Here is a 27,863-nt window from a genome sequence, read left to right on the forward strand (position 1 = left end):
TATTGCTAATTTTACTTGCTTCACTCGTTTAACTTGCTTTTTCTAATAACTTATAACGTCAGGGACACGAACACAGAGACATCGAGAAAAGTTAAAAATCATAGATGCTCTCCCGCCGGGAGTCGAACCCGGGACACCATACACCAAAGGCCCACGTGCTAGCCATTAGACCAGCGGGAAGGGCACTGCTCACTCTCTGTGTCGTTAGGGATTACGACCACTGTATTGCCAGCTATCACTTTTGTGGGTTGTATAATATGATCACACGTTTCTTCTTTGCTGGAAGAGCTAAACCTACATTCTATGTAATACAGGAGGTATTTAGACCTACATGCTCTTCATATAATGTAATAAAAGGGTCATGCTGGGAATAAGAAAAAACATTCCTTGGACAAAACGGAAACTATTGGTATCAGAAATATTTATCTACGTGGCATGCGCAGTAGTATATTTCAGAATAGTTACTGTTTAGTTCAGTAAACGAAGAAAGGGGTATAGAAAGCAAATATGTGGCGTCAACGAGATCGACCAGAGTTGACAGAGGCGGAAGCAGATGTGTAGTAATACAACAACTTGGTTAAATTGATAATTGGTTCTTTATTCTGTAGTACATCGTATCACAACTTTACGGGAGAGCAGAGGAAGATTTACTAACGCTATCATATAGTAAGGTTTAATAACACGATGATATAGACAAAAATGGATGTAACTGTGAGTACTACAACTTGGATTTAACGAAAGCCGTTTAGATATTCAGTGGTTTGCAGGGTTGTATAAGACACAAAAAGATAAGACACAATACAATTTTTCATACCTCAGCTTCAAGTAGCTAGATACATCCAATTTCTGGTTAGAATCTGAAACTGCTGTCGGATTTTAATACATGATGTATTGCAGGATACATAATGCTTTGCATTACTTGTTTGTTTGTAGACAGCTGCTTGCTTAGTGTTCTGAAATGTTGTGTATAAACTAGGGATAGCCAATTCCGGAATTATTACTTTTGCGACTCGTGAAAGTAAAACCGGACTAATTCCGTAATTCGAAAAATTCCAATTTTAGAATAACTCCGGAATTCAGAAATTTCTGATTTCGTTAGCATTCCGGTATTCGGAAAATCTTTCTTTCCGAGTTCCGAAATTCTTCTGAATTCCGGAGTTTAACTGAATTCCATAATTTTCCGAAATCCGGAAAGTGAAAGTTCCGCTTCCGAAAAATGAATTTATTTTGGTTAATATGAATCGTGGCGGAAATAAGTCTTTGACCAGGTAATGGCGACTGCTTTGAAAGAAATGGGGAGTATGACAATTCAATCTGTCATATTTGTAGTTTCGTGTGAAAAAAACAAACTTGTGAACGAGCGGTTTATGAAAAACTCAAGTTATTAATGTTAACTTTGCCGACATCATAAAAGAAATACGAAAGACATTTTGAATCGAAGAAATATAACACACAAGTTTGCAAGCGGAGACAATGAAACCTAACGTAACCAGACTAAAAACAAATCTCTTACCGCGTAGCGATCGCGTTTTAGTGGTCAAGGTGCTTGTGTCATTAGACGTTGGAATCATTTTTTTACTTTAGGATTTTTGATGGCGATTTATCAGCGATAACATACGTTTTATTATATTCAGATATTTGAATACTCGGATGTTTCAATACCTGAACTTTCAAATCCTCAGGAATAATAATAGTAATAATAATAAACTAAAAATAGTTATTATTATCTCGTAGAAGATTAAAAACTAGGAGCTAATTATCGCTCTGGTAATACCATTACAAGCCGAAACGTGATATTTGAAAAGAATATTTCGGTTTGGTTTAATGTTCCTCACGAGAAGAGTAGTTTCTCATCTCGTTTCTAAAACAAATAAAATAACATGAGAATTAACATTTTACATTCGAGACGGGTCAAGGTTATCTTAAAATTTTCGTCTCTCTTTGGAGATGAGAATCGAGACGAGACGAAAAGTATCGTAAACATTTCCCGTCTTGTCTCGATTCTCGAAATAGTGTATGTCCATTCTTTAAGTAACAATTGCCCTGTAGATTGAATCTCATAGGCTATTTCGTTACATTATAATTCAGAGCTCATTGAATTATGCTCTGTGTAGGTATTTAGTAGCAAAGCTTTTATATTTAGCTCTGCATATCCTAAAAATTAGTTTATTATATGCCTTACTGTTGCGTGATATTCAGTTATATTTATTACAGTTATTTTCCTTAAAACTTACAGTGAATACTTTCTACATGAAACTTCAATGGAAAGTTCTAGTTTAAAATGTTGGTAGTTGCAGAGGTGTGTTTTGAAGGTACGGAACCCTTTCCCCGTCAAGGTAAGGAGAAAAGCCTAAACTGAATAAGACATTGAAGCAGGTCACAAGCTGGGAATAAGAATATTGCATGATGTAAATAAAGGACGACACCGAAAGAGAGTAGAAATTGTTGAAGTGGAATCATAACATACAAATACGAATAGGGATGAGCACGAGTCGAGTCAAAGTTAATTTTCTTGAGTTGAGTTCCGAGCCAAGTCGCTGTTTTTGAGGTCGAGTTGAGTCGAGTTTGTTAATGGCTCGCTCGCTCGTTCAGCTCGTATTAACTCGTTTTGAAATAATGGCCTGATTAGACTGGAAAGCGAAAGCCATGAGAAATGCAAGCAGTAATGTGGAATACTTTTAGTGTTGCTCACGACAGGGGTGCGTCTCGTCTCGTAATTTTAGTGCATCTCGTTGGGCAATTTTAGTGTATCTAGCCTCGTCTAGATAATGAGAAGACAAGAGTTTTTTTTTTATTATTACGAGAAAGCCTCAAATGTAATCACCAATATAAGTATAGACTGTAGTTCTTAAAATCAAGGCTGAAACCTGCACTGTCGAATTCTTGAGCCCAAGCAAAAGACCAACTCGGGTAGTGATATCAACCGGCTCGGCTCGTATCAACTGAGCGAAGAGCTCCAGTCGGCTCGGTTGGGATGAGCCGTCGGCTAGGCCCAATTGAGCCGATGACCTGAGCCGGCTCAGTTGGAACAAGCCATCGACTCAGCTCAATTGAGCCAATGGCTAGAGCTTTCTCGGTTGGAATGGGTCACTCACTCAGCTCATGTGAACCGGTTCGAGCGAGCTAAGTTGAAATTAGTCCATCGGCACGTTTCGACTCAGCTCAACTAAGCCGATGGCTCAAATCGGCTCGGTTGGGTGAGCTGTTGGCTCGGCTCACTTCTCGGTTCGGCTCGATAGTGAATGAGCTGTAAGCCGAGCCGCTCGAGCCGTTGAGAAGCCTAAATCCGGTCCCAGCTGTTTTGAACATGTTTGGCTGAAGCCTATAACTTTTAACAATTTTTGGCTCGAGCCCGAATACTTGCCCCTTCGGAACTCAAACCCAGTAACTGACCGATGTCCTTCCCTCCTCAAGACTTCTCGACGACCGAGATCGACAGTCAATTAGCTTTTACTATTCAGATACAAACCGTATATCTTTTAAAGATTATACGCGGTGTTGATGTAATAATAATAATAATAATAATAATGTTAAGCTTGCCCTGAAATTTGGCAAAACTTACTTAAAAGTAGATATTTCGGGGAAAGGGTTCCGTACCTTCAAGACACACCTCTGCAACTACCAACATTTTAAACTAGAACGTTCCATTGAAGTTTCATGCAGAAAGTATTCTACTGTATGTTTTAAAGATAATAACTGTAATAAATATAACTGAATGTCACGCAACAGTAAGGCATATAATAAACTAATTTTTAGGATATGCAGAGCTAAATATAAAAGCTTTGCTACTAAATACTTACACAGAGCATAATTCAATGAGCTCTGAAATATAATGTAACGAAATAGCCTATGAGATTCAGTCTACAGGGCAATTGTTACTTAAAGAATGGGCATACACTATTTCGAGAATCGAGACAAGACGGGAAATATTTACGATACTTTTCGTCTCGTCTCGATTCTCATCTCCAAAGAGAGACGAAAATTTTGAGGTAGCCTTGACCTGTCTCGAATGTAAAATGTTATTTCTCATATTATTTTGTTTGTTTTAGAAACGAGATGAGAAATTCCTCTTCTCGTGAGGAACATTAAACCAAACCGAAATATTCTTTCCAAATGTCATGTTTCGGCTGGTTGTGGTATGACCTGAGCGATAATTAGCTCCTAGTTTTTAATCTTCTACGAGATAATAATAATTATTATTAGTTTATTATTATTCCTGAAGATTTGATAGTTCAAGTATTGAAACATCCGAGTATTCAAATATCTGAATATAATAAAACGTATGTGTTCGCTGATAAATCGCCATCAAAAATCCTAAAGTAAAAAAGAAATGATTGCAACGTGCATTCCCACAAGCACCTTGACCACTGTACCGCGATCGCTACGCGGTAAGCGATTCGTTTTTAGTCTGGTTTCATTGTCTCCGCTTGCAAACTTGTATGTTATATTTCTTCGATTCAAAATGTCTTTCGTATTTCTTTTATGATGTCGGCAAAGTTTACATTAATAACTTTAGTTTTTTCTGAAACCGTTGGTTCACAAGTTTGTTTTTTTTTCACACGAAACTACAAATATGACAGATTGAATTGTCATACTCCCCATTTCTTTCAAAGCAGTCGGTATTACCTGGTCAAAGACTTATTTCTGCCATGATCCATAGTAACGAAAATAAATTCATTTTTCGGAAGCGGAACTTTCACTTTGCAGATTTCGGAAAAATATGGAATTCAGTTAAACTCCGGAATTTAGAAGAATTTCGGAACTCGGAAAGAAAGATTTTTTCGAATTCCAGAATGTTAAGGAAATCAGAAATTTCTAAATTCCGGATTTTCCCGAATTCCTGAATTTTTCCAAAATCGGAAAATTCCGAATTCCAGGATTAGTCCGGTTTTACTTTCGGGAGTCCGGAAAGTAATAATTCCGGAATTGGCTATCCCTAGTTTATACACAACCTTTCAGAACACTAAGCAAGCAGCTCTCTACAAACAAACAAGTAATGCAAGGCATTTTGTATCCTGCAATACATCATATATTAAAATCCGACAGCAGTTTCAGTATCTAACCAGAAATTGGATGTATCTAGCTACTGGAAGCTGAGGTATGAAGAATTGTATTGTGTATTGGCACCGCGCATGCCTCGTAGATAAATATTTCTGATACCAGTAGTTTCCGTTTTGTCCAAGGAATGTTTGTTCTTATTCCCAGCATGACCCTTTTATTACATTATATGAAGAGCATGTATGTCTAAATACCTCTTGTATTACATAGAATGTAGGTTTAGCTCTTCAAGCAAAGAAGAAACGTGTGATCATATTATACAACCCACAAAAGTGATAGCTGGCAATACATTGGTCGTAATCCCTAACGACACAGAGAGTGAGCGGTGCCCTTTCCGCTGGTCTAGTGGCTAGCACGTGGGCCTTTGGTGTATGGTGTTCCGGGTTCGACTCCTGGCGGGAGAGCATCTATGATTTTTAACTTTTCTCGATGTTTCTGTGTTCGTGTCCTGACGTTATAAGTTATCAGAAAAAGCAAGTTAAACGAATGAAGCAAGTAAAATTAGCAATAAGTAAGTTACTGAAACACGTTCGGTGAGTCAGTGAAAAAGAGAAGTGGACAATGAACTGTCTTTTCGCGCCGTCCATGCGAGTTCGAATCTCTCTCGGCTTGATTTTTATCCATTTGAGAGAAAATATTCTTTCTTTTCGCTCCAGGTAGTCACTCTTTTCATATTTTTCGCCGTCGTTCACAGTTAAAGTAAGTGACTATTCTTATTATTTCTACGAATGATGGATCTTCTCTTTGGTTTCATGTCAAACATGCTCACGTAATGAAAAGACGCTGTCGATAATAATAATAATAATAATAATAATAATAATAATATGAAATATTAGTAGCTAACTCGTTGTGTGTATTTCGACAATATAATTTTATATTATTATGTGGAAATAAGTAAGGCTGACTGGCGCCCGCCCCCTAGTTTTTTCGATGCGCCTTATTGGTCTACGGTGTCCAACGTTGGTCCCATACCACTATCACCTCCTGTTCTTTCGATATAAGTTATCGACATTTTGCCTAATAAGGGCTCTTCCGTGACTCCATGACTACCCATGACAATGACTCTTCATTCATTTTCCATTAAAATAGCTTATTTTTCTGAGTACTATGAGTGCATGTTGTCCAACGTTGCTCCCATCACTCAACAGTTTCCCGTTCTCTCGATATAAATTGCTAATATTTTATTTGTAAGGGAGATATGGCGTTACAATCACTACGTTTGAAGAAGAATTGAGGAAGATATTGCCTTGCCACAAACAACACCTATTATTATTATTATTATTATTATTATTATTATTATTATTATTATTATTATTATTATTATTATTTTACTTACCACTAACGTTGCGTATTTGCAATGCAATGTGTTACTAAAAAGCAAATCAAATAATACTCCTCGCCATTCAGACTCCCGAACTCGAAATACATGATTTACAGTTCTTTGTGTTAGAGGAAAGCACATTTATTATATTATTCTTTCAAATAACACGTTTCACAAGTTAGTTCACTTTCAATGTGTAATTTCATATCATCACTAACAATCATTTTGTTCCGATACGAAAATAACCCCTTCCTCCAAAAAGAAGCCTGACCGTAGCGAATGGGCGTGAACATTCTTTAGACGATTACTCGGGACCAATATTTCAATAAGTCCCTGCACACAAATATTTCAGTAAAAGAGGAAAAGTTATTCAAACTTTCTGAATACCTATTTATGGGCGAAATTTGGTTCGCTTGGATGTTTTTAAGAGTTTGAAGGTCCGCCATTTTGAACATTTTCATCTGATTATTCTGGTTAACGAACTCGTCAAGATATTAATTAATGTTTGTGCCATGTTTTGTCTCAATCCGCTGAAAATTAGGGTGGTTATGGCATTCACAAATAGCGTTATGTATATACAGTTAGATAGATAAATAGACACACAGAGGGAGAGAGAAAAAGTGTTTTGCTCCCTTCTCGCACCTGTGGTGCGTCCGAGCTAAACCGGGCCCTTTTGCAAAACGTATTGACCAGCCTAACCTAAACACAAGCCTCTTACTTGCTAACGTAGAAACGTGGTCGGGAGGTGTAAGGGATGTAGAAATTGTATTTTTAGTAACCATGAGTATGGAGTGGAACACTCCACTTCCATGTTTTTCTTTTTACTTTTTGCAGCTACATCGGAACGTTCATTGTTTCTTTACTAATTGCAAATGGCGTTTACATTCAAAATATGAGGAATTTTGGTTGCATTTTTTCGGTTATGCTTCTCTTTTGAAATGAAGACAAGAATAAAAGCAATACGCTAAAGAGAAAAAGTATTATCAGTACTAAGTATTACTAATAATAACTGCTACGAAAGACAAAATACGACCTCTTTTACTATCTCTCATAAGCTGTATGTATTATTAACAAAATTTTTTAAAAACGTCTTTGACGGGGATTCGAACTGGCGTCCTTTGCATTTATAAGCCAGCACCTTAACCACTACACCAAGATCATTGGGTCGTGAAAATTTAGTTGACGGCGTGTTTTTTGTATTTGTGTTTTATGTTCCCACTTCGACAATTTTTACTGTTTTTTTCTAAGTTTAACAGCTGTTTCTGGCTTTCTCTTTCGGTGTCGTCCTTTATTTACACTATGCACTATTCGTATTCACAGCTTGTGCCCCTCTGCAAAGTCTTATTCAGATTAAACTTTTATTTTTGCCCCTCAGTAAGCATTTGATTGATTTAATTCTCATACTCTCCACGGATGGAGCGCAGGAATGCCAGACTCGAAAATTAGGTGTACATTTACTTTTCTGACAGATAATACTTGTCCTGGTTCAAAAGTCCTTCGTAGGATGGGTTATAGTGCTCATTGCATGAATGTAGTGGTTCTATGTAATCCTTGAGTGGTCCTATGCATTCCTGCACCGTGGCCTCTGAATCAGGGAGCCAGGAGCACAAACGTTCGCTCAATTGGTATGAATAATGCTGTTTGTGTATGTTTCAAATCCAGAGAAGACAGCATGTCTGTTAGATCAGTGACAACTGTAATTTTAATCTTTTTCTTGTTCCATTGTCTATTTATTTATGCTTGGGTTTCATAAATATTTTCTAATACTTCGTTCGAATAGTTCAAAAACAAAAGACAACAGTACAACCTCTATCGTTTTATTCCTTGTCAATAAACTTGGCAAAGGTGGGTAGGCCTACCAACAAGTGTACTAACTGGGGTACGTGTGACTAATGAGCAATTGTTCTCTCACTTTCAGTTCACTGGATGAAAAAGGGCTGGCCTACAGTTAGGTGCAAAATCCGAAGGCAATAAATGCAATCGAATCTTAAGCAAAAATGGCACGTATGATGAAATGTAAGGAGTTGAACTGTCAAGTTAAAGGATGAAGTAAATAAAAATCCAAACGTTGAAAAATCAAAGATGAAACTATAAGTTTTGGAATGTTCATTCAATAACCACAAATGCGTACTGAAATTTGATACTACACACCATACTTCTCATGCGTAGAGCAAAGCTGGAAATTATGTGAAAGGTAATGTAGAATACAAAATGTTATTTTGCCCTTTCTTTCACTGCTTTGTTAGAGATGACGATTAAGTTTCTGAGTAGAAGCGTTTAGAGTGACGTGAGGAGCGAGAGTTTCACTCACGGATTACTTTTAGTATAAAATATTGTTTCGTTTCTTCACTTTTCCCATTGATTTTAGGCTTTATCTAGCAATGCTGTAGACGAGTAAAATTAATATCGAAGAATCTTACCGATTTCTACAAGTGTAGACGACAGAGCAAGAAATCCAGCAATATTAGCAAGCGGAGAGTCAGCTGCCATTTCAAGTCCTGCGTGTGTGAATTGAATCACTGCGAGTATCACTAGGGATATCACCTGTAAGATCAGCCACACTTTGATCAATTTAGGGTTATCCTGTAATAAAAATAGAACATGTATCTTTTAAAACGTAGTGCTTTATCGTAATATTTACATCTTATAACTAATCTGTCTGGAGATAATGTTAATTCCTAACAGTAAACAGTTGTCGATCCACAACGAACACTAGGATAGTGATATATATATATATATATATATATATATATATATATATATATATATATATATATACGAGGGTCATCCGGAAAGTGGTACCCGTTTGTGCAATAAAGACACAGTAGTACATATTAACAAATAAACACATTTTTATTGCAAAGAGCATACTTTACACTACTACTCCACATAATCACCAAACAAATTGAGGAATTTGTCATACCGTGTGACGAGTTTTTGTATTCCAGCGGCATAGTCCTCCGCCGCCAGCGTATTGAGATACGTAGTCACGCCTCGTTTAAGGTCTTCATCGCTGTCAAATCTTTTTCCCGCCAGAAAGTCTTTAAGCTTCGTAAAGAGATGAAAATGTTGACAGAGTTGATCAATTGTGACGCGCCGATCGTTCCTCACGCATTCGTCTACTGACCTCAGCAGTTCGTCTGTAATGACGGATGGTCTCCCTGAACGCTCCTCGTCGTGTGTGCTCTTCCCCTCCCCAGGTTGAAGTTGCGACACCAGCGCCGAACAGACGACTCGTCCATCACATTGTCTCCATACACCTCCTTTAATTGGCGATGAATTTCACAAGGTCGAACGTTTCGTGCATTAAGACATTTAGTCACAGCCCTCACTTCACAACTGGCGGGGTTCTCAATTCGTTTAATCATTATAAACTAACACAGACACAACACAGGCACTGCTAGCGTCACGCAACCTCGCACAGAGCAGGCAGACAAGCCACTCACGCGGTCTGACCTTGCCCAGCGGCTCCCCGAATCGTCAGCACTTCATGCTGCGCAAAAGGGTATCACTTTCCAGATATATATAAAACTTCTAGTCCACATGAAGTAGTTTAATATTAGATGGAATGAAGGTTGTAATTACATTTACAAAATTCATAAGTATTTATCCATGTCAAGCAGAATACAATTCAGTAATCAAGCAACATGTTCCATATATAAAAACTACAAACAGTTGTTTATTTAACACAGCTTGTTTTTAAGATCTTAATTTATATTATTCTACAATGAAAAGTAATTGATTCAGTTAGCAAAGTACTATACATTTATGTGCAACGTTCGTGGTGCGGATTTCCTTCATGACTGCCTTAATACCTAGGTAATTATAGCCATAAGTAAATTTTTCTGGGCTGCAAATGTTCGCCTCAAACTGAATTACGTAGAAACTATTTTTTTTACTGTCAAGTTTTCTGAAATAAGAGCAGCGCCACGGATGGATGAGTGTGGTTTATTCTAGCATATTTCTAGATATTCAGCCAAACATGAAACACACACATGACTTACAATTTTAAAATATTAAGTTCTTGTAAGACGTCACTAGCATCTCGTTAGAGGGTGGAAAATTGGTCACATTTAAGTTAAATACGTAGGTTTTCGGTGGCATAGATTAATAGTGACATCTAATGGTATTTAGGTCCAAACTCTGCCTTCATTGAAATGATAGTTATGAATGAGTGAAAATAAAATGTCCAAAGTTAGTGTCGAATCCACAGTTCTGGGGTCAAGGAATTTTGTGATCAGTTTGAAATGATTTTTGGAAAAACTTGAGTATCTGAAGCTGGTTATTTATCATGATATTTTGATTAAAAGAAATGTTCTACGGGAATATGGTGTTTAAAAATATATAGCAAAAGTGGTGTGTCTTATATCTTATGTGTATATAATTAGACTTTCATTGAAGTAGATATCTGAAGGAGGAAATGGGATTAAACATTTTCCAAAACCTATTGTCCTTGTGTAAAGAATGGGCAATTCAACTCGTGCGAATGAACTGAAAATCTGTTGGGACCAAAGTGAATTAGCTTTAGGTCACTACCTAACTACTGTGGGCTCCCTGGTTCAATCTAAGCTCGTATGGTATCTGCTTTTTGGTAAACTAACACAGAATGGAGGGATTTCCTAGGAAGTCCACTTTCCTCCTGCTTTCATTATTGCATCATTGCGTTTATTACCATCATCACTATCACCTTAACCTCAGAAAATAATAGTGGGACATTAATTAAAATTTTGTGAAACGTGCAACTTTGAACACTTTCCGTACAAGTGGCATTGTATTCCGTATAAGTGATGTATCACGTGAGATTACAAAACCTTTCCAATTAAAATTTGATGACATAGAATACGTTTAAAATGCAATCGGGGAAACTCTCATTGACAATAGTGTCAAGAAATGTAAATTGTCACTGTTCAATCTTAACCTTCAATAAATAATAACAATTTCACTAATATTGGCCAAACAGTGATACTTCTAATTACGAAATATTCAAATACTTCTCTACTACTACTACTACTAGTAGTAGTACTATTACTACTACTACTAGCAGTACTAGTAATAGTAATCAGCCTTCCATTTTCCATTCTTAAAATTCCTTGTCTAGTATTTAGCAACACTCAGAAATGTCGGAATGTTGTATTTGCATCTATTTTTCATACAGTTCTCATTGAACTACTTTCCAGAGACTAAGCCCAAGAAAATTTATTCTAGATCCTCACGAACCCCCTTAGATCAGTTCCATTATAACTGAATTTCAGACGCCCACAATTTCAGAAAAATGAACTGTAATATTACTGTATGCATACCGCAATTTCATTGACTCTATAGTGTTCTGTCATATAATGGACATTGCGTACAATAAAATAAAACCGCGAATATATAAGCACCCAGTGTACAATTATTTTTCACAGACAACACAGAGCAGATGTTAATGTGTAACGCTTCAGAAGAAGACTGTTTCTCGCCTTTGCTACAAAAACATAAGGAATCATCCGTCTGGCACCCCACAGCCAGACACCCACCAAGTGTCAAACCTCTATCCATATATGATAAAGAACTATTTTCGATTTATTACTCCCTTCTGAAATTTCGAAAATATCTCTTAGGTGCTTCCTTTAAACTTTTGACTGATAGCTCTTCTCAGGCTTCCGAACAGAACAAAAATTTCCCCAAGCTATTATTGTGTACTAAATTTATATTTCAATTTATTTTCAATTAATCTACATCACGTCTTCCCAGAATTGCATCAGTGGTTTAGTCACATCAACTAGGGTCAAAGCACTAGTGTCCGTCACTTTAAGGTTGAAACATTACTCTTTTGTCATTTCTGTGAGCATCGTGAATCTTTCGGAGCTGTATTGTGGTTGGAAAGACACATTGATCCTTCCCATACAAGATCCTGTAATTATAATCCAAAGTCGAATAACCGTTCAAGGAAAAATCTATTTTTAATATCTTGTTTTGCACCAGTATCCGTCACCTCAAAATCGAAATGTTCTAGTGTTCGTCAGGGTTTAGTACCAGTGCCCGTCACTCACTTAAGTTGACATAATTTATTTAAAACTAACTGTTGATCAGTTTAAGGTTAAGAATAGAAAAAATGAAATGAAATCTTTGAGTTTTACGTCCCACGATTATACCAGATAGCCTAAAGGAGACGGAGGTTAAGAATAGAGTATCAAGTACTAATCTGTACATCACTCTTAGCACTCAGGAAAGACAATAAAGATGTTTTCACGGACTTTTAAAATGTTAACTGAATTCAAAAGTTAATTGTATATCACTATAATCTTAAGAGTGCAATATGAAAAACTACTTCAACAACACTATACTTCACTTTGAGCACTCACGAATGAGAATAAAAAAATGTTTGTGATACCTTTTTAAAGCAATTCGAGAAATAAAATATGTTAACTAAACTCACAATTTAACTTTACATTACCTTAAGCTTAAGAATACACTAAAAAATACTAAGATTAATAACAATACACTACTTTAACCCTAGGGATGCGCACGAGACAAGATTGAGGCTGTCTCCTCTCGAGAAGGTGCAGTGAAAGTTATGTCTCATCTCGACTTTCGTAACGAAAATTGTGTTTTGTCTCGTCTCGTGCGCATCTCAAATCAGGCTCGTAGCCAAGAACTTCATTTCGGAGGGGTTCTATACGACTATAGGATATCTGAATTTAGATATCGATAATCTATATCGACAAAATATATAAAAATTTGTTCGATATATCGAAATATAAACAATATCGAAAGTACCGATATATCGATCAAAGTTTCAATATCGATATTTTCTTATTTGAGGGTATCAATCGCTCAATCGAAATATCGCACAGCCCTAGGCTCCAACTGTTGCCACCTTTAATGGGAAAATTGTTAACTAATCTACTATAAGTATTATTTTCTAGGGGAAGGGGGCTGGAGGGACTGGTCTCGATGGATCAACTTCCTCGATGGATCCCTGCAACTGATTCACCGCATCAGAATGTAACCAGGGTGTAGAATCATGACAGTAGAAGCGGGGAAAGACTAAAGAGTGAATAAAAAAGTTATTGTACCAGTTACCACTACATCACCCATTAATTAGGTATGAATACACGTTAATTACATATGAATTACTGTAATTATTTGGCAAACGTCTAACATTATTTCACTTTATTCTTCACCTCCCAGTAGCTTTCTAGTAGGTGGAATTTTCTTCCAAAAATATTTAGTGGGTGGGATTTTCCCATGATTTCGTACTCTGGGTGTGCGGGAGAGAAAAATTCATAGTTTTAATAAAGTGGGCGAATTGTGTTGACAGTGTTGAATCCCGTGAGGACTATTGGATCCTTTAATGTACAAGGTATGATCCAGTAGGCGTCAGATTTGGAAAACTCTAGTACAAATATGTAAAGTGTGACCCAATATTCACAACTTCCATTATCTCATAAAATTACTCGTAGATATAAAATCTGACACGACAAACGTATTCTAGGGATATTAAATCTAAGGTTTAATCACTCATATTAATAAAAACTATAGTCTCGCAATTGATAAATTAACAAACCATACCTGATTCACTTACGTTTTTATGCAAGCGAACGCTCTCCTGCACGTTGTTCAGTTACACACTTCTTCCCTTTTACCCAAAGCATTCCTCCAATGAGAATTGTGTTGTTACACTTCTGTTCTGTCGTTACGTGACATTGTGAGAATGGGTGAAACTCAGCTAGCAGTGAATATCTGACCTTTAAATCTAGTGTGCTATTCTTATTTTAAGTTTTTAGTGCGTAAATGACGGGCGCTAGTGCAGTGATACTCACTGGTGCGTTTACTCAATTTGAGCTTGATGATAATGAATTAGGAATTATACCTCTCCCAAACCTTGCAACTTCTAACCCATACTAAGGACACAGACATAGCAGATTTGCAACACCAAGTCAAATTTATTTTTTAAATATCATTCAGGTATTACAAACACAAGATGCGCAGCACCCACAGTAAACCGGTCGGAAAACGCAATTTTTCTTTAAAGTTAACAATCTATACAGAACATATTTTTATACTGACAATCATAGAGCCCTACTGTGTGCACCTGAGAAATTAAGGAATACTATATTTTAATGAGCTTCATCATTCTGTTGCCATCCACCCTGGTTTCCGAAAAATATACTTGTTAATCATTTTCTGGTTCTAAATATTTTATATCCCATCTTAAAAGCTGGCTTCATACACGAATAAAATGTATTCATTGTGCCAGGTTTAGGCGTGCATATCAGAAAACGAACATCCATGTGGGTCATTCTACGTCACTTCAGCCAGGATTTGTCCCATTTGACACCAGAATAAAATGAAAGTTCATGTACTTGCGTGTTTTGTGAAGCTGAATCCAAAATTGCAAACAGTTTGAAAATCGATTCATTGGTTCTGGACTTATGGACCTTTGAAATTGAAGCCTGTAACGTGAAACATAGTAGTCGCGAGAGCGAAGGTCACTTTAGAAAGAGGATTTAACTTTCTTCAAAGTTAACGTAGAGACATGAACGTTTTTATTTGTTTCCTCTATAAATCTTTGGAGACCCATAAAAGTTATTCTCGCAACGGCAGAAGGAAAAGGAAAACCATCAGCAAGTTTAAAAAACTGCAAATGAAAAACGCCTAACATTATAATTTTAAGAATACTTCAGTCCTGATCGCAATTTGCATAAAATTTTGTGTGAAGTACCGTTGCAACATATGCATTCAATACTACAAAAAGGTGATCAGGAATGCATAAGAACCGTAAAAAGGTGATGAGTTGCATGTTTTATTTCAGAGCTTGTGACATTCGAAGTACTTAGGTATGAAAGTAATATTGGCGTAAAGCAATGAAAAAAAATTATTGTTACAGTATGTACAGTTGAAAATGTACTTTTGCATATGTACTCTGCACTGTTCTCACTAAATTGCTTCAAATATTTGACAGTTTGTATGCTGGTTCTGTGGCCGTAGTTACATCTACTTGACAAAGAACATTCATGGAAAGCACCAAACAAGTGACTCTGTTTTGTGGCCAGTAAAATGATGCAGAAGTGCCATAAGGGTGCATGAACATAACAGCAGCATCTTCTTCTTCTGAGAATATTTCGGTTATTATCCCATTGTACGACTTGTTGTTGTACTTCCACGCTACATAGTAAATTACTGTGATTAATTGTAATGTTTTGCGGGGTTTTGGAGTTACTGACCCAACCATTAAAAGTCTGGTTGACAGACAGAATTCCTTGTCCACGCTCACAAATTTGGCACTAATCTCCAGTTGTCCAGTAGGCTGGAAACGATGGAAGCTTCTAGTATCTGGGATTGTCTTTGCAGTCAAAAACCTGTCTGTTTACTGTTCTTGAATAGTTTACATATCTTCTTTTGCCACAAAATAAAACCGAATGCCACCAACGAAGTCTCTGCACTAGCTGTACATTGCTTGTGCTTTTATGAAGTATCCAGTGATTGTTCTCTGAAGGCTTTGCTTTAAATACACTTCGCTTTATGGTACCATTAATACCATCACAGGGTGAGTTGCTATGGCTCGTTGAAAAAATGACCATCGGGCTTTTAATTGTAAATTGCCTTTATGATAACACAAATTCAAGAAGGGTTTACAGTTCTTACAGTGCGATGCACAATCATCAGTGAAATACTGAATTTCTGTCAGTTATGGGATGTTTTGTTTTAAACTTGTCAAAAGTTGCTATGTTGCATATACCTTAGCGATATCGTAATCTAAATCATCACTTAAAATACAAAAATTCCTGTGTTGCAGAACGCCGTCTTCCTTGAAATAAAGAACACAAGCATGCAGTGTGCAACAGCCATTAGTACAGTGGAATCCCTGAGCTTCATCTTGACTAACAAATGCATAATTTTCAATGAAGTCCATCAGTGTCATTGCTTCATTGTCTGGTAGACACTCGTTTCTAGATTTTAGATAACAAGATTGCTGGTTTGTTATGTGTGCATGTGGAATAAGTTTAGTAATTTTTCACTGATAGTTTTAATCACTTCCTCCAATGAAAGGACGAACATTCTTGAATGTTCCAGACCAGGGAAGAACATTCTAGATAGTTCCAGACAAAGTGAGTCCACATTATATCAACAGAACTCCAGATAAACGTTATACTCGAATTTGTTCCAGACAACAGTCAATCTGGAATGCTACATAAAATCTAAGAACTTTCTGTTCAATCGGATACAGAAGAAAGACAAAGAACTAAGTCAGCAAATGTAATATTGCAAATTCCCAGAGGAGGTATTTACAGGATGGTTTCGCTGATACCAGTTATAGAATAATTCTAGCCCAGCATCATGTGACATAGTTTCAACAAATCATCAATTTATTATTTTTTGATAATTCTTACGAATTGCTCATCACTATTTTTGTACTATTGAATGGATCTGTTGTTACGGTTCTTCACACAAAATTTCATCCAAATTGCTATGGAGATTAATGTATTCTTGCAATTAATTCAAAGGTCTATAATTCCGGAACCAATGAACCGATTTTCGAACGGTTTGCAATTTTTTAGCATTACAATCTACATAAGTACGTGAATTTTCATTCAATTCTGAGACAGGTAGGTGTAAAATGAGACAAATCTGGCTGAAGTGACGTCGAATGACCCATTTTAAAACTTATTCCCCACCATTTTATTTAATACGTTCTTTATCGACGTGTGTGACAAGCTGGCAATAACTACAGATGGAATCTGTCATTTCTAAGTAGCAATGGAAGTTATGCTATCATTTGCTATCATTAGAGCAATCGATAATGTCACAACTGAAATCTCCTTAGATTTTGTTATAAATATTATTATTATTCTTTATGAACGTCCTCGTGTCGTTCAACTTCTTATGCTCCAACTCATATAAAAATAAAGCCGATGCAATTTCTACAGGCTTTAAATATTCAAGCTACATATTTCCTTTCTGCAGGCCTCAGTTGCATGGAAAAGTTAAAAATAGAATGCAGAACGTTCGACATATGTTAAAATTTTTGACAAGAAATGACCTATGTGTTTAGATTAATTTTCTTAGGGGCCTACAGTTAAGTAAAAACCGCACGCCGCTTTCACAGTTTGGCGTCTCCATCTTTCAGTTGTTTTTTGGGTTTCCCCCACTTCCCCATTATCACTTACTCAATATCCCAAGCGACAACTCTGATAATCACACACGATTATCCCAGTTACTGGAGTTGCGTTCCCTTTTTAACTATAAGAAAAAAGTTGATTTTTCATAAACTATGGGAGAAATGGAAACAATGAGTTCGCTAACGTATTTTTCCCCAATCAACTTGCGCTTGTCAAGCATCAGTCCATGATAAAAGGGTTATCTAATACTCCACTATCTAGTTACGAGGGTCCGTATAAGGTAGTACGAGCATTGACCCAAATCCTTATTTGCTTGAGATGGACAATTCTCAGAAAGCGGTAGGCAAGGAGCGCTTGAAATTCAATATCCCACAGAAAAATCTCAAGATCTAGGGTTTCTTGCGAAATATAAACAATTCATTTGCTCACAGAAAATTTCTGTTTATACCTAGGTAGTCCCTTGTTAACAACCAGTCAAGAACGACCAACGATTTCTCGTTTTCTTTTTGCATTAGACATTACGAAGGAAACGAAAAAATTCCCATCAATTCATAATTTTGGTATATGCTTCCCGTCTCATGTTGGAGTCCTATAGCCTTCTGTGCGATCTTATCTGACCACTCACAACTTTATCGTTCCAGGTTTCTCCTTTGCTCACGTTCAAACATCCTGCCTCCGGGTTTTCTCGGGGTTATCCCGTTTCCTCCCACTCTTCATTCCACCATTTCTTTCATTTCACATCATCACCGTCTCCTTTAGCCCAACCGACATAATCGTGGGATGTAAAACTTAAAGAATTCATTTGATTTTCCTTTGCTCATGTTATCGCGTCACTCTGCATGTCCTTCTATCCAACATTTTTGTCACGCAACTCACTGCCTCTTCTCACTTTCATTCCCCTTCCTAACCCTCTTGTTTCAGTGCTTTCCTCTCATGCAAATTCCGTTCTCTTCTGTCCCAAAATTTTCAGTGCATATTAACAGCTTATCTAATGCTCTACCTGTCTTAGAGACAGTCATTATTAATATATAGGCTACTTCTCCCTCTCTTGACAGAGTTCACTTGATGATAGTGTTGTGACCGAACATTAGCCCCACCTCACCACCTTTGAATATCTTTCTCAGCTGCATAGCATTGCATATCTCTGGTCATGCTTTATATGCAAATAAATAAAAAAGAACTCAGAAGTTGATCGCAGGTGCACTTTATAACTAGGCCTAGTCCTCCAAATAGCTCACATTTATTACCCTATTTTCACACCATGCTAATACTTTGGTAACTAAATTAAACAGAATATCTACTGCTTCCACCTTTCAAAGAAACCGAAAAAGGAGAAACGAAATGCATGAAAGACAAATCTTTATCCTCCAAATTCTTCTTTCCCTCACCTTCTTTGTTGTTTAATGTTCATCTCTTTAGTGATAGCAATGCAAATATTATGCTCGCCAATAAACGCGAGAAGCCATCCACTCCAGTAGAACACCACTGAACATCCTAGAGTACTTTAGTATGGTTTCGCTCAGGACTTCTCAGTGGTATCTGAGAGGAATTTAGTATGGTTCCCCACAGGACTTCCCAATGATATACCAGAATACTCCAGTATGGTTTCCCGCCAAGTCTGCATGAATCCCACTCGGCGAATGGTACAACAGTTCTTCCACCTGGGACATCTTCCAGCTACATGTTTGAGTTCCAACACAAAGATCCCAGATTCCAGCATTTTCCTTCGTTTACTGCGATAACCATCACTACCCTTTGGTTTCCCAAATATATTATCAAGGCACAGCATATTCTTCAACGGAATTACGTTGTCATCTTCGCATCATGATGTCATATCTGCAGAGAGTTCTCTTCAATCGCCTGCCACATGGAATACATCCCAGTGGCCATATTCAGATTTAGAGTCGTACCCACGCTAATGAACATTGCTAGTGTTTACAGGTGAAACTTCATACTTCGCTCGTTCATCCTGATGGTTCTACTTACTACATGATTCAGTGTTCCATGTTCCATGGACTTTCTGGTAGTATGGTAAGTTGTGATTACAATTGGCTGCGTTTCTGAGTTACAAGTTTAGTGGTCCACAGTGAACTACACTCAGTCATCAGAGGACAATTTGCAGTGCCTTCGTGTTTTTTTTCTTAGTCAAATTAAGTAGTTAACTTTTCAATATTGTTTTCCTTTCACACCTTACTACTTAGTCTGTCCTTGATGCAAAGTAACCAGTGCAGCACACAGGTGATGGATTGTGTTCTATAATATACAGTAAACTTTCAGTGCTCGGGACTTGGCGTTACGTTCCACCGTTTTCAACGTCTCGATTAAAGGTGTTGAACATACATTTCTGTATATTAAATGAAAATGGTAAAATAAAAAGGAGAGAGCAATAATTCACAATAAGCGAATGACTTAAAGCACTTGTACATACGTAATAGAATATGATAGTGATACGTAATAGAATTTAAGCTTATGTATATACAATTTTATATTTATTTCTTTCTGTACGTTGCTGTATTACAAAATAGAAAAACAACTAAAACAACTAGGCTTGTTTCCTAGAAAGCTAGAAAAACAAATTATAAACAAGACAAAGCCTGAAAATGAAATATGAGAATAGGAAGAAAACAGAAGAAAACTAAAACCAATATGTATATGGACTGTTTCCAACATAGACAAGGAGTCTTCTGGTAGTCGTCGTGTGGCATATTGATCTACAGAAATTCACAGTCTCATACTTATTACCTTCTGGCTTCGAACATGATAGAATGTTCAGAAATCAGGACTTGTTAACCTTCCATATAAGTTACACCTTTGTTGTATACGCTATGCTGAAATTAAAGGATGTTCTGTTGTCTTTCGCAGACGGTGTAATCTGCCATGCCTGCTGATACTGTATGCGCAAACCTTGCAGAGCACGATTTGTTGCACGGTCAGTATGTGACAGGTGATTATCTTGCAAAACCAGTACATGACACTCCTGTCCCATGAAAGGCAGCAGAACAGATCCCATTGCAGGCTACATATAAGAAACGCTTGTGTGTCCCATGTTGAAACACTAAGTCGAATGGAGCTTGTGCATGAGACTCCACAAGCTGAATGCTCCACACAACAACACCATGGGTTTGGACCGAAGTGTCTTTCACGAACACACTGTGGGAGCAGATGATCTGCAAGTCGATGTCGCATTCGCAAACTGACAGGTTCGGCTTTCATCACTGGTCACAACGGAACACAATTTTCCCCTCCAGGTGCTCTTTTCTTGCATCGGGTCAGCCGTCTACCACGATGTGGCATCAGAGGAAGGCGGGGAATTGGTGTGTATTTCCGAAGTCCCGCCGCTAGTAATCGGTTCCCAATAGTGCGTGTGGACACTTCAGAGGCCACATTTGCTGGGATTTTGGAAGTGACAACTATGCAGTCTGTCAATGCTATCCTCAAAATACGTCAATCTTTTCGCACGTCCGTGCTACAAGGACGACTAGAATCCTCTTCATGGGTATGGGAATAGCACGATATCCAGCACTGCCAAGACCGCTCCATAACAGATGAATCACAAATGTGGTGGCCGATTTTACGAAAGGACTAACCAGGCCGATTTTACGAAAGGACTCTGGAAGGCTCGCAATACGACCTCGTTCGGATTCGTTCGTTTGACTGAATAGAGCTCAACTGCGTAGTCATGGAATGTTCTCTTCCTTGTGTTTACTGCTTAAGGCACTTTAACTCGCCTCCTTACCTTCTGTCTCTGCTCGTTTATAACACAGAATCGACACAGATGACGCCAATGTCACGCTGTGGCTCTGTCATCTGTTGGCCGAAACAGTTACAAAATTAATCATTTACTCCAATACCACCATAGAGCCTAATACCGGAAGAACATAAACATTCCTAATGTATTACAGGGTGTTGCAATTCGTTTTTCCGGCAGTGCATATACACATATATATGTAAAAGAAGACAGCCAAGATCGTTGCATGTGGTTTGGAATTGTAAGTCAATGGTCGAATTGAGAAATATTTTTAAGTTGCATAGAAAGAAGAGAAACTGTATATCCTAACTCTAACATAAGCAACCTTAACCCATTTATTGATAGTATACTGTACTGTACTGTACTGTAGTCCTTTCATGGTGAGTAGGGCATATATTTCCGTTTGCTACTTTCTTCGAATGGGTCTAATTTGATTAAATATTATCTTCATAGTGAACATTTAAATATATATATTTTTTAAATTGTAACGTCACTGTATCATCAACACATCAGTAGGAGCTACCAAAAATTGCAAGTTGTGGAAGGTGCATCAACATGTAAACGGACCAAAATTTTCTTCCTACTGTGTAAGATTGCTGAGTTAGAGAAATTTTAACTTATTCTTGACCATCTAACACGTAAATTAGATGGTGAAAATGTGACGCAATGCAAGACGTTACAGTGAAATATCTTCTTGGTCGCCAATGAGGCGTCGTTGGGAATCTGAGAGAAAATATTTCATTTCATGACAGGAAGCAAAGAATATATTTGTAGATCATCTTACGATGTAGCAAATTTACTGTTTTTTTCTGGCTATTATACAATATTGTCTTCAAACATACAACTTTGCGGTATGATAAGCGTTGTGACACAAATGGTGAAAGTAAATGGTATCTTATTATTTTTTTGAGATTTTTAACTCTTTTGGTAGCATTTACCTGCTCTTCTTTCTATCTCCTATAGCAGAACAGATGGATAGGATGTGCCATATGTTTTCAGAAAAGAAGGATATTTTAAAATATTATTGATCGCACCGCGCTGATTTCTATAGGATTTGGGGAAGTGCAAGATGGTTTAAGCTCCAAAGATGGTCACTAGACGAAGTCATGTTGTAATAACACACGAATTAGCAGACGCTTACTTATCATAACCTTTTGTAGTTTTTTGTATTATTCATACTTTGATATCTCTTTTTTTTAGATTTGAAATGGAAATAATCAGTTAAATATGAAATTTAAAATTAGAATATTTTCCTGTATAGTAGCTATGTTCTGATTGTACTTTTTCGGTAAATTAAAGACAATTGGAGATATATTGGTTTATATTCGGCCTGACAGTTAATTTCGATTACAGACTGTTAATAATGATAGTATATTGAAACACTAGATTTATTTAGTATAGCATTAGTATATTGAAACTACTATACTAATACTAATAGTATACTATAGTACTATACTAATAGTATACTATAGTATTAGTATAGTATATTGTGTCCAATCTTACCTTTTACTAAATGTTTGTGATGAACGGAGACCGAGTACTTCGGTCAGCAGTCTTCTCAAATATCAACGCAAGAGTAATCACATTAACAGTGCTTGGCAGATATCTTTACTATGAACAAAACTACGGTGTACAAATAATTTCTCGACGGGAGTAAGACGTAAAACAAGCAAACTACACTGAAATCGTAGAGCAACTGCTGAACTAATGGCGCAAGATAGTGTAGACGTTAATGCATAGGATTTATATACATAACAATATCATCTCAATTTACTCGTTAAACAATAGTAAAGAGGCGTTAGTTCTTACAAAATAGTAACTATAAATACTTTTTTCCAGTCACTGTATATGTTATATGTGTGCAGTTGATGGAAATACTCCACCCCGTAAACTGTATTATTCCCTGCTAGCATCAATTATCTGCTTTGCTGGGTTAAGAAAAAAATAGTAATATGTTTCGTTAGTCAGTCACTTTTTACTATTATTAAGTGCTTCTTGATATTGGTCATTTTAGATGATTTTTATATATCCCCCTCCCCTACCACAATGTGCGGGGATGAATTTGGATTTAAAAGGCATCAGAAGTGTCACTGTTCATCTCAGCGACCTAGAAAACTATAGATTCGACACTAATATCGGCCATTTTCGATCATTTGTAAATGTCTTTCCCCCTATATCATATTACATATCCAAAGTAATAGGATATAAATCATCTGATGTTTGAACTTCATCTCGGTTGAAAATTTGATCGAGATCGGTCCTGTAGTCCAAGAGTAGATTGCATTGTAAAAGTGAAATGACGAAAACATCCCAGGCTCGAATCTAATCTATGTTGAAAGTTTGATCAAGATCGGTATGGTGGTTCAAGAGTTATTATATTTTATTTGTTTTTATATGGTCCCCTCCTTCCCCTCACCTGAGCTCTACGGTCAAAATGAATAGCTAAAAACACTCCCAGGCCAAACCACATCTGCGTTAAAAATTTAATCGAGATCGGTCGGGCGGTTGAAGAGATTAAGTGTCACAAACATAGTCACTTCCAATTTTATAATATGGATTAACAAAAACCCAATTTCGTGTTGTTATCGGTTATTGCTGAAGGATAAGCAAATTGAGATGATTTAAAGAATTAATGTGTAAAGTTTTTGAAGAAAAATATGTCTTCTTTCCTAATATCATATCATATTCGTATCCTAATACCGAATGACTAGCATCACGATGATTAGCGATCCACAATTAGTCGGTTTACCAATTTTCACAAATATTTAGCTGTCACGGTTTGCATACGTTCCTTGTGAGACTTGACTACTTTAGTCTTCATTCGGTAATGCCGAAAGTTTCTGTGTTCATTTTTTCAATACAAACATTTTCAATACAAATATTCTCACAGAAAACGAATGAGAGAGTGTTAGAAATGGTCTGTGAGAAAAGAACTCTTTTAGATATTATTAGGAAGAGGAAGAGAAACTGTTTGGGACATTGCCTAAGAAGTAATTGTATCATGAGGGACGTCCTAGAGGGTATGGTGGCGGGAAAGAGAGGGAGGGGGCGAAGGAGACTACAATTAATGGATGATTTAAAAACAGAAAAATCATACGCGAAGACGAAGTAGTTATCGGAGGACCGTGGAGCATGGAAGCTTCTCAGCTGCGGCAAGTGACCTGCCACTAAAGACAGAATACCTATGATGATGATGATTATGATTTCTCTCTGCGTCCGTCATTTCAAGAGTACATTTAAGAGACTTGGACAGTAGTGAAAGAGTAGTCGAAGTGTTATAGGCACTTCTTTACAAATCCTAATATCTTGAGTTCAAATCCACTGTGCTCCAACTTAACAGAGACCTATTGAAAGTCGTGAGTAACATTTTTTTCAAACCATAATCTTTAGTTGTAAGTGAAACCAAGTATATGGTCTCAATCTACAACTTTCTTTCTTTCCCGATGTTGACAGTGTTTGTTGTTACCACGTGACTACAGGGAGGATTTCCAAAATGGAGGGCAGCGGTGTTCCGTTTCGAAAGCGTGCTGTGATTAAACTCTTTGTTAAAAAGGATCATTCTGCTTTCTAAATTCACTGCAGATTGCAGCGTGCCTATGGAGATGTGTGCATGGGTTGCCAGCAGTGTTTGGAGGTGGGTGAAACAATTTAAGAATGGACACATGAGTATCGAAAATGAGCCTCGCAGCAGACGCCTTCGAACTGCCCCGACGGAACGCAACAAATTAGGGGTTGATGAGTTGATTAGTGGAGATTGGCGTACCACTGTGAATGAAATCGCTACAAAATTTCACTTTGGACGTAGTGCGGTTCAAGAAATGCTTCACAGCATAGTTCATCGGAAGGTTTGTGTCGTTTGGTTCCCAAGTTTATTAACTGAGGATCGGAAACATCAGAGACTAACCATTGGCCAAACCCTTCTTCAGAGATTTCGACGAGATGGTGATAACTTTTTGACGAGTAATGTGACTGGAGATGAAAGCTGGTTCAATCAATATGAAGATGAAACAAAACGACATAGTATTGAATAGCACGACATAAATTCGACACCGACGAAGAAAGCGAATCGGTAGGGTAAGTTACGAGGAGCACAGGGTTGCATTCTGGTTGACTTTCTTAAGTCTGGATAACCCATCAATTCTGCCCGCTAATCCAGTTTTGAAGCTCCGTCGTGCCTTGCGTGATAAGCGTCCAGGAAACATGACCATCCTTCAAGAGAATAATACGGGTTCTCATGTTGTACGTCGACCAGGAGATTTGGATATGAAATACTTCCACATCCTCCCTACAGCCCCGGCAAGCACTCACCGCTACCCTCTTTTATAGATGCGAGGCCATCGCTACGGGGCACTGGAGGATATTGAGGAATAGTGGAAAATAAAAGCATTTTGTATTAAAGTACTGTCTAGGGAGGCAACTTTACTTGGAATAGATGGATTTTATGTCAATTACAGCTAGATATGGAGTACCTATCGTATACGCATTCTGAACTCCTACCTACAGTAGTATAGTGGTACAGATTGCAGATAACGTCAGATCGTAGCTCTATCCAGTTATAAAATAAAATATGTTTAAAATCGAAATAATAAATAAAATACTAATAGTCACCGCAAGAAACAAACCTCGTAACTAGGAAGTACTTTCGAAGAATATCGTCTTTATGGTCAGCCGGGAACCGGTCAAAACCCCCACAGTCAAAACCCCCACACTCAAGAAATGTCAAAACGCCCACACAAACGGTCATAACCCCACACAAATGGACAAATCTCCCAAACGCACGAACGGTCAAAACCCCCACAGCCAAAACCCCCACACTCAAGAAATGTCAAAACGCCCACACAAACGGTCATAACCCCCACACAAATGGACAAATCTCCCAAACGCACGAACGGTCAAAACCCCCACACTGGTAGTCGGTCATAACCTCCAACGGTCATAACTCCCACAAAAATGGACAAAACAGCCACACATAGCAACGGTCGCAATCCCCACATAAATGGACAAAACCCCCACATAAATGGACAGAACTCCCACATGCAGAAATAGTCACAACTGCCACACAAATTGACAAAACCCCCATACTCATGTATTGCCCTTGTACTTTTTAATAACATTTTTTATTCCACTTAAACTGCTGTTGCAACTATTCTTCTTGGGCGTCATAAAGAGCCGCAACAAAGACGTGAAATGACGATCATTTCAGAGTGTGGGGGATTTGTCCGATTTTGTGGGAGTTTTGTCCATTTATGTGGGGATTATGACCGTTGCTATGTGTGGCTGTTTTGTCCATTTGTGTGGGGGTTATGACCGATTGTGTGGGCGTTTTGACATTTCTTGAGTGTGGGGGTTTTGGCTGTGGGGGTTTTGACCGTTCGTGCGTTTGGGAGATTTGTTCATTTGTGTGGGGGTTATGACCGATTGTGTGGGCGTTTTGACATTTCTTGAGTGTGGGGGTTTTGGCTGTGGGGGTTTTGACCGTTCGTGCGTTTGGAAGATTTGTCCATTTGTGTAGGGGTTATGACCGTTTGTGTGGGTGTTTTGACATTTCTTGAGTGTGGGGGTTTTGGCTGTGGGGGTTTTGACCTAGACCCGTCAGCCTAGGTACACTTCAAAAAGGATTTAAACCGAAGTAAAAATCTTCTTGTGACTATAATTAGACATATGTTAATAGTAATTCACTTGTCACTGTTCACTATTGTTTACACTTATTGCGGTGACTATCAGTCTTTTACTTACTATTCCTAATCATTATCACTGCTCGCAATATAATGGAAATATGTTTAAAGTAATTCATTCCAGATTTGTTTGTAGATCACAACGTTAGCTTGCTTTTGTTGTGTTTCCAATTACTACCACAGTGAAGACTGAAGAGTAAATATTCTCAGATTCTTACATGCAAAAGCAACTGGCAGCACTAACTAACATACAAAATTAGTTTGCCTGTATATTTCTGTTCGAGAACGTTTGGTTTGTATTATTGCACCATGTCGAGAATACTGACCAAAGACCGTAGTACAAACAGCGGATACATCTTAGTCATTGCATTCGACAACGACCGAATGACACTGATACTTCAATAGACTACTTTGTCGATTACGCACCAGAGTATCGTCGCTTATGTCGTCAAGTAAAGGTGGAGGGAACACGGGAGTAGTGTTTCATTCAGTCAGTTCTATGTAGGTAGTAGCATTGATATTGATTTTTAGATGCTTTTTTTCATTGAAGCAGCGGACCTACATACTGCTGGGAGTCTTCTTTCTAGCTTGAATAATGTGCCAACATGAAAAGGTTCTTATGCTTTCCTGTTCAGCAGCAACACTGTCGACCAACAAGTTTTCAGGATGGCAGAAATAGGAGTAGTTTTAGAGGACGGGGGGAATTATGATCTGGTCCTCAAGAGGAAGTTTTTGATCCAGTGATACCATGAAATTTCTTTGCACTATCTTGACAGTATGGATGGAATATAGAACCATATAAGAGTATAGAAGTGTAGTACGAATCATACCAAACTTTTCACTTCCTCTGATGGAGATTCGTCTGAAATGTTCAGTCAAAGAGGTCTAATAGCTTTAGTTAGCCATCGTATATGGCTTAAGGCACCTTGATGTGCAGTTTGAAAGTATAGCAGAAC

The 27,863-nt window shown here is 37.6% G+C and overlaps 1 protein-coding gene across 2 annotated transcripts in view; it reads right to left on the bottom strand.

Annotated features, from left to right (window-relative positions):
• LOC145681033 (uncharacterized) overlaps positions 1–27,863 on the bottom strand; it is a 557,303-nt gene that overhangs the window by 60,287 nt on the left and 469,153 nt on the right. For both annotated transcript variants that reach the window (XM_081752347.1, XM_081752348.1), the window contains exon 6: positions 8,800–8,962. In XM_081752347.1, coding sequence (XP_081608473.1) covers positions 8,800–8,962 — 163 coding nt within the window. The remainder of the gene's footprint in view (positions 1–8,799; positions 8,963–27,863) is intronic.

The sequence above is a fragment of the Thermobia domestica genome, chromosome 3, assembly GCF_964235325.1.
Source record: "Thermobia domestica chromosome 3, izTheDome1.hap1.1, whole genome shotgun sequence".
Taxonomy (NCBI): Eukaryota; Metazoa; Arthropoda; class Insecta; order Zygentoma; family Lepismatidae; genus Thermobia; species Thermobia domestica.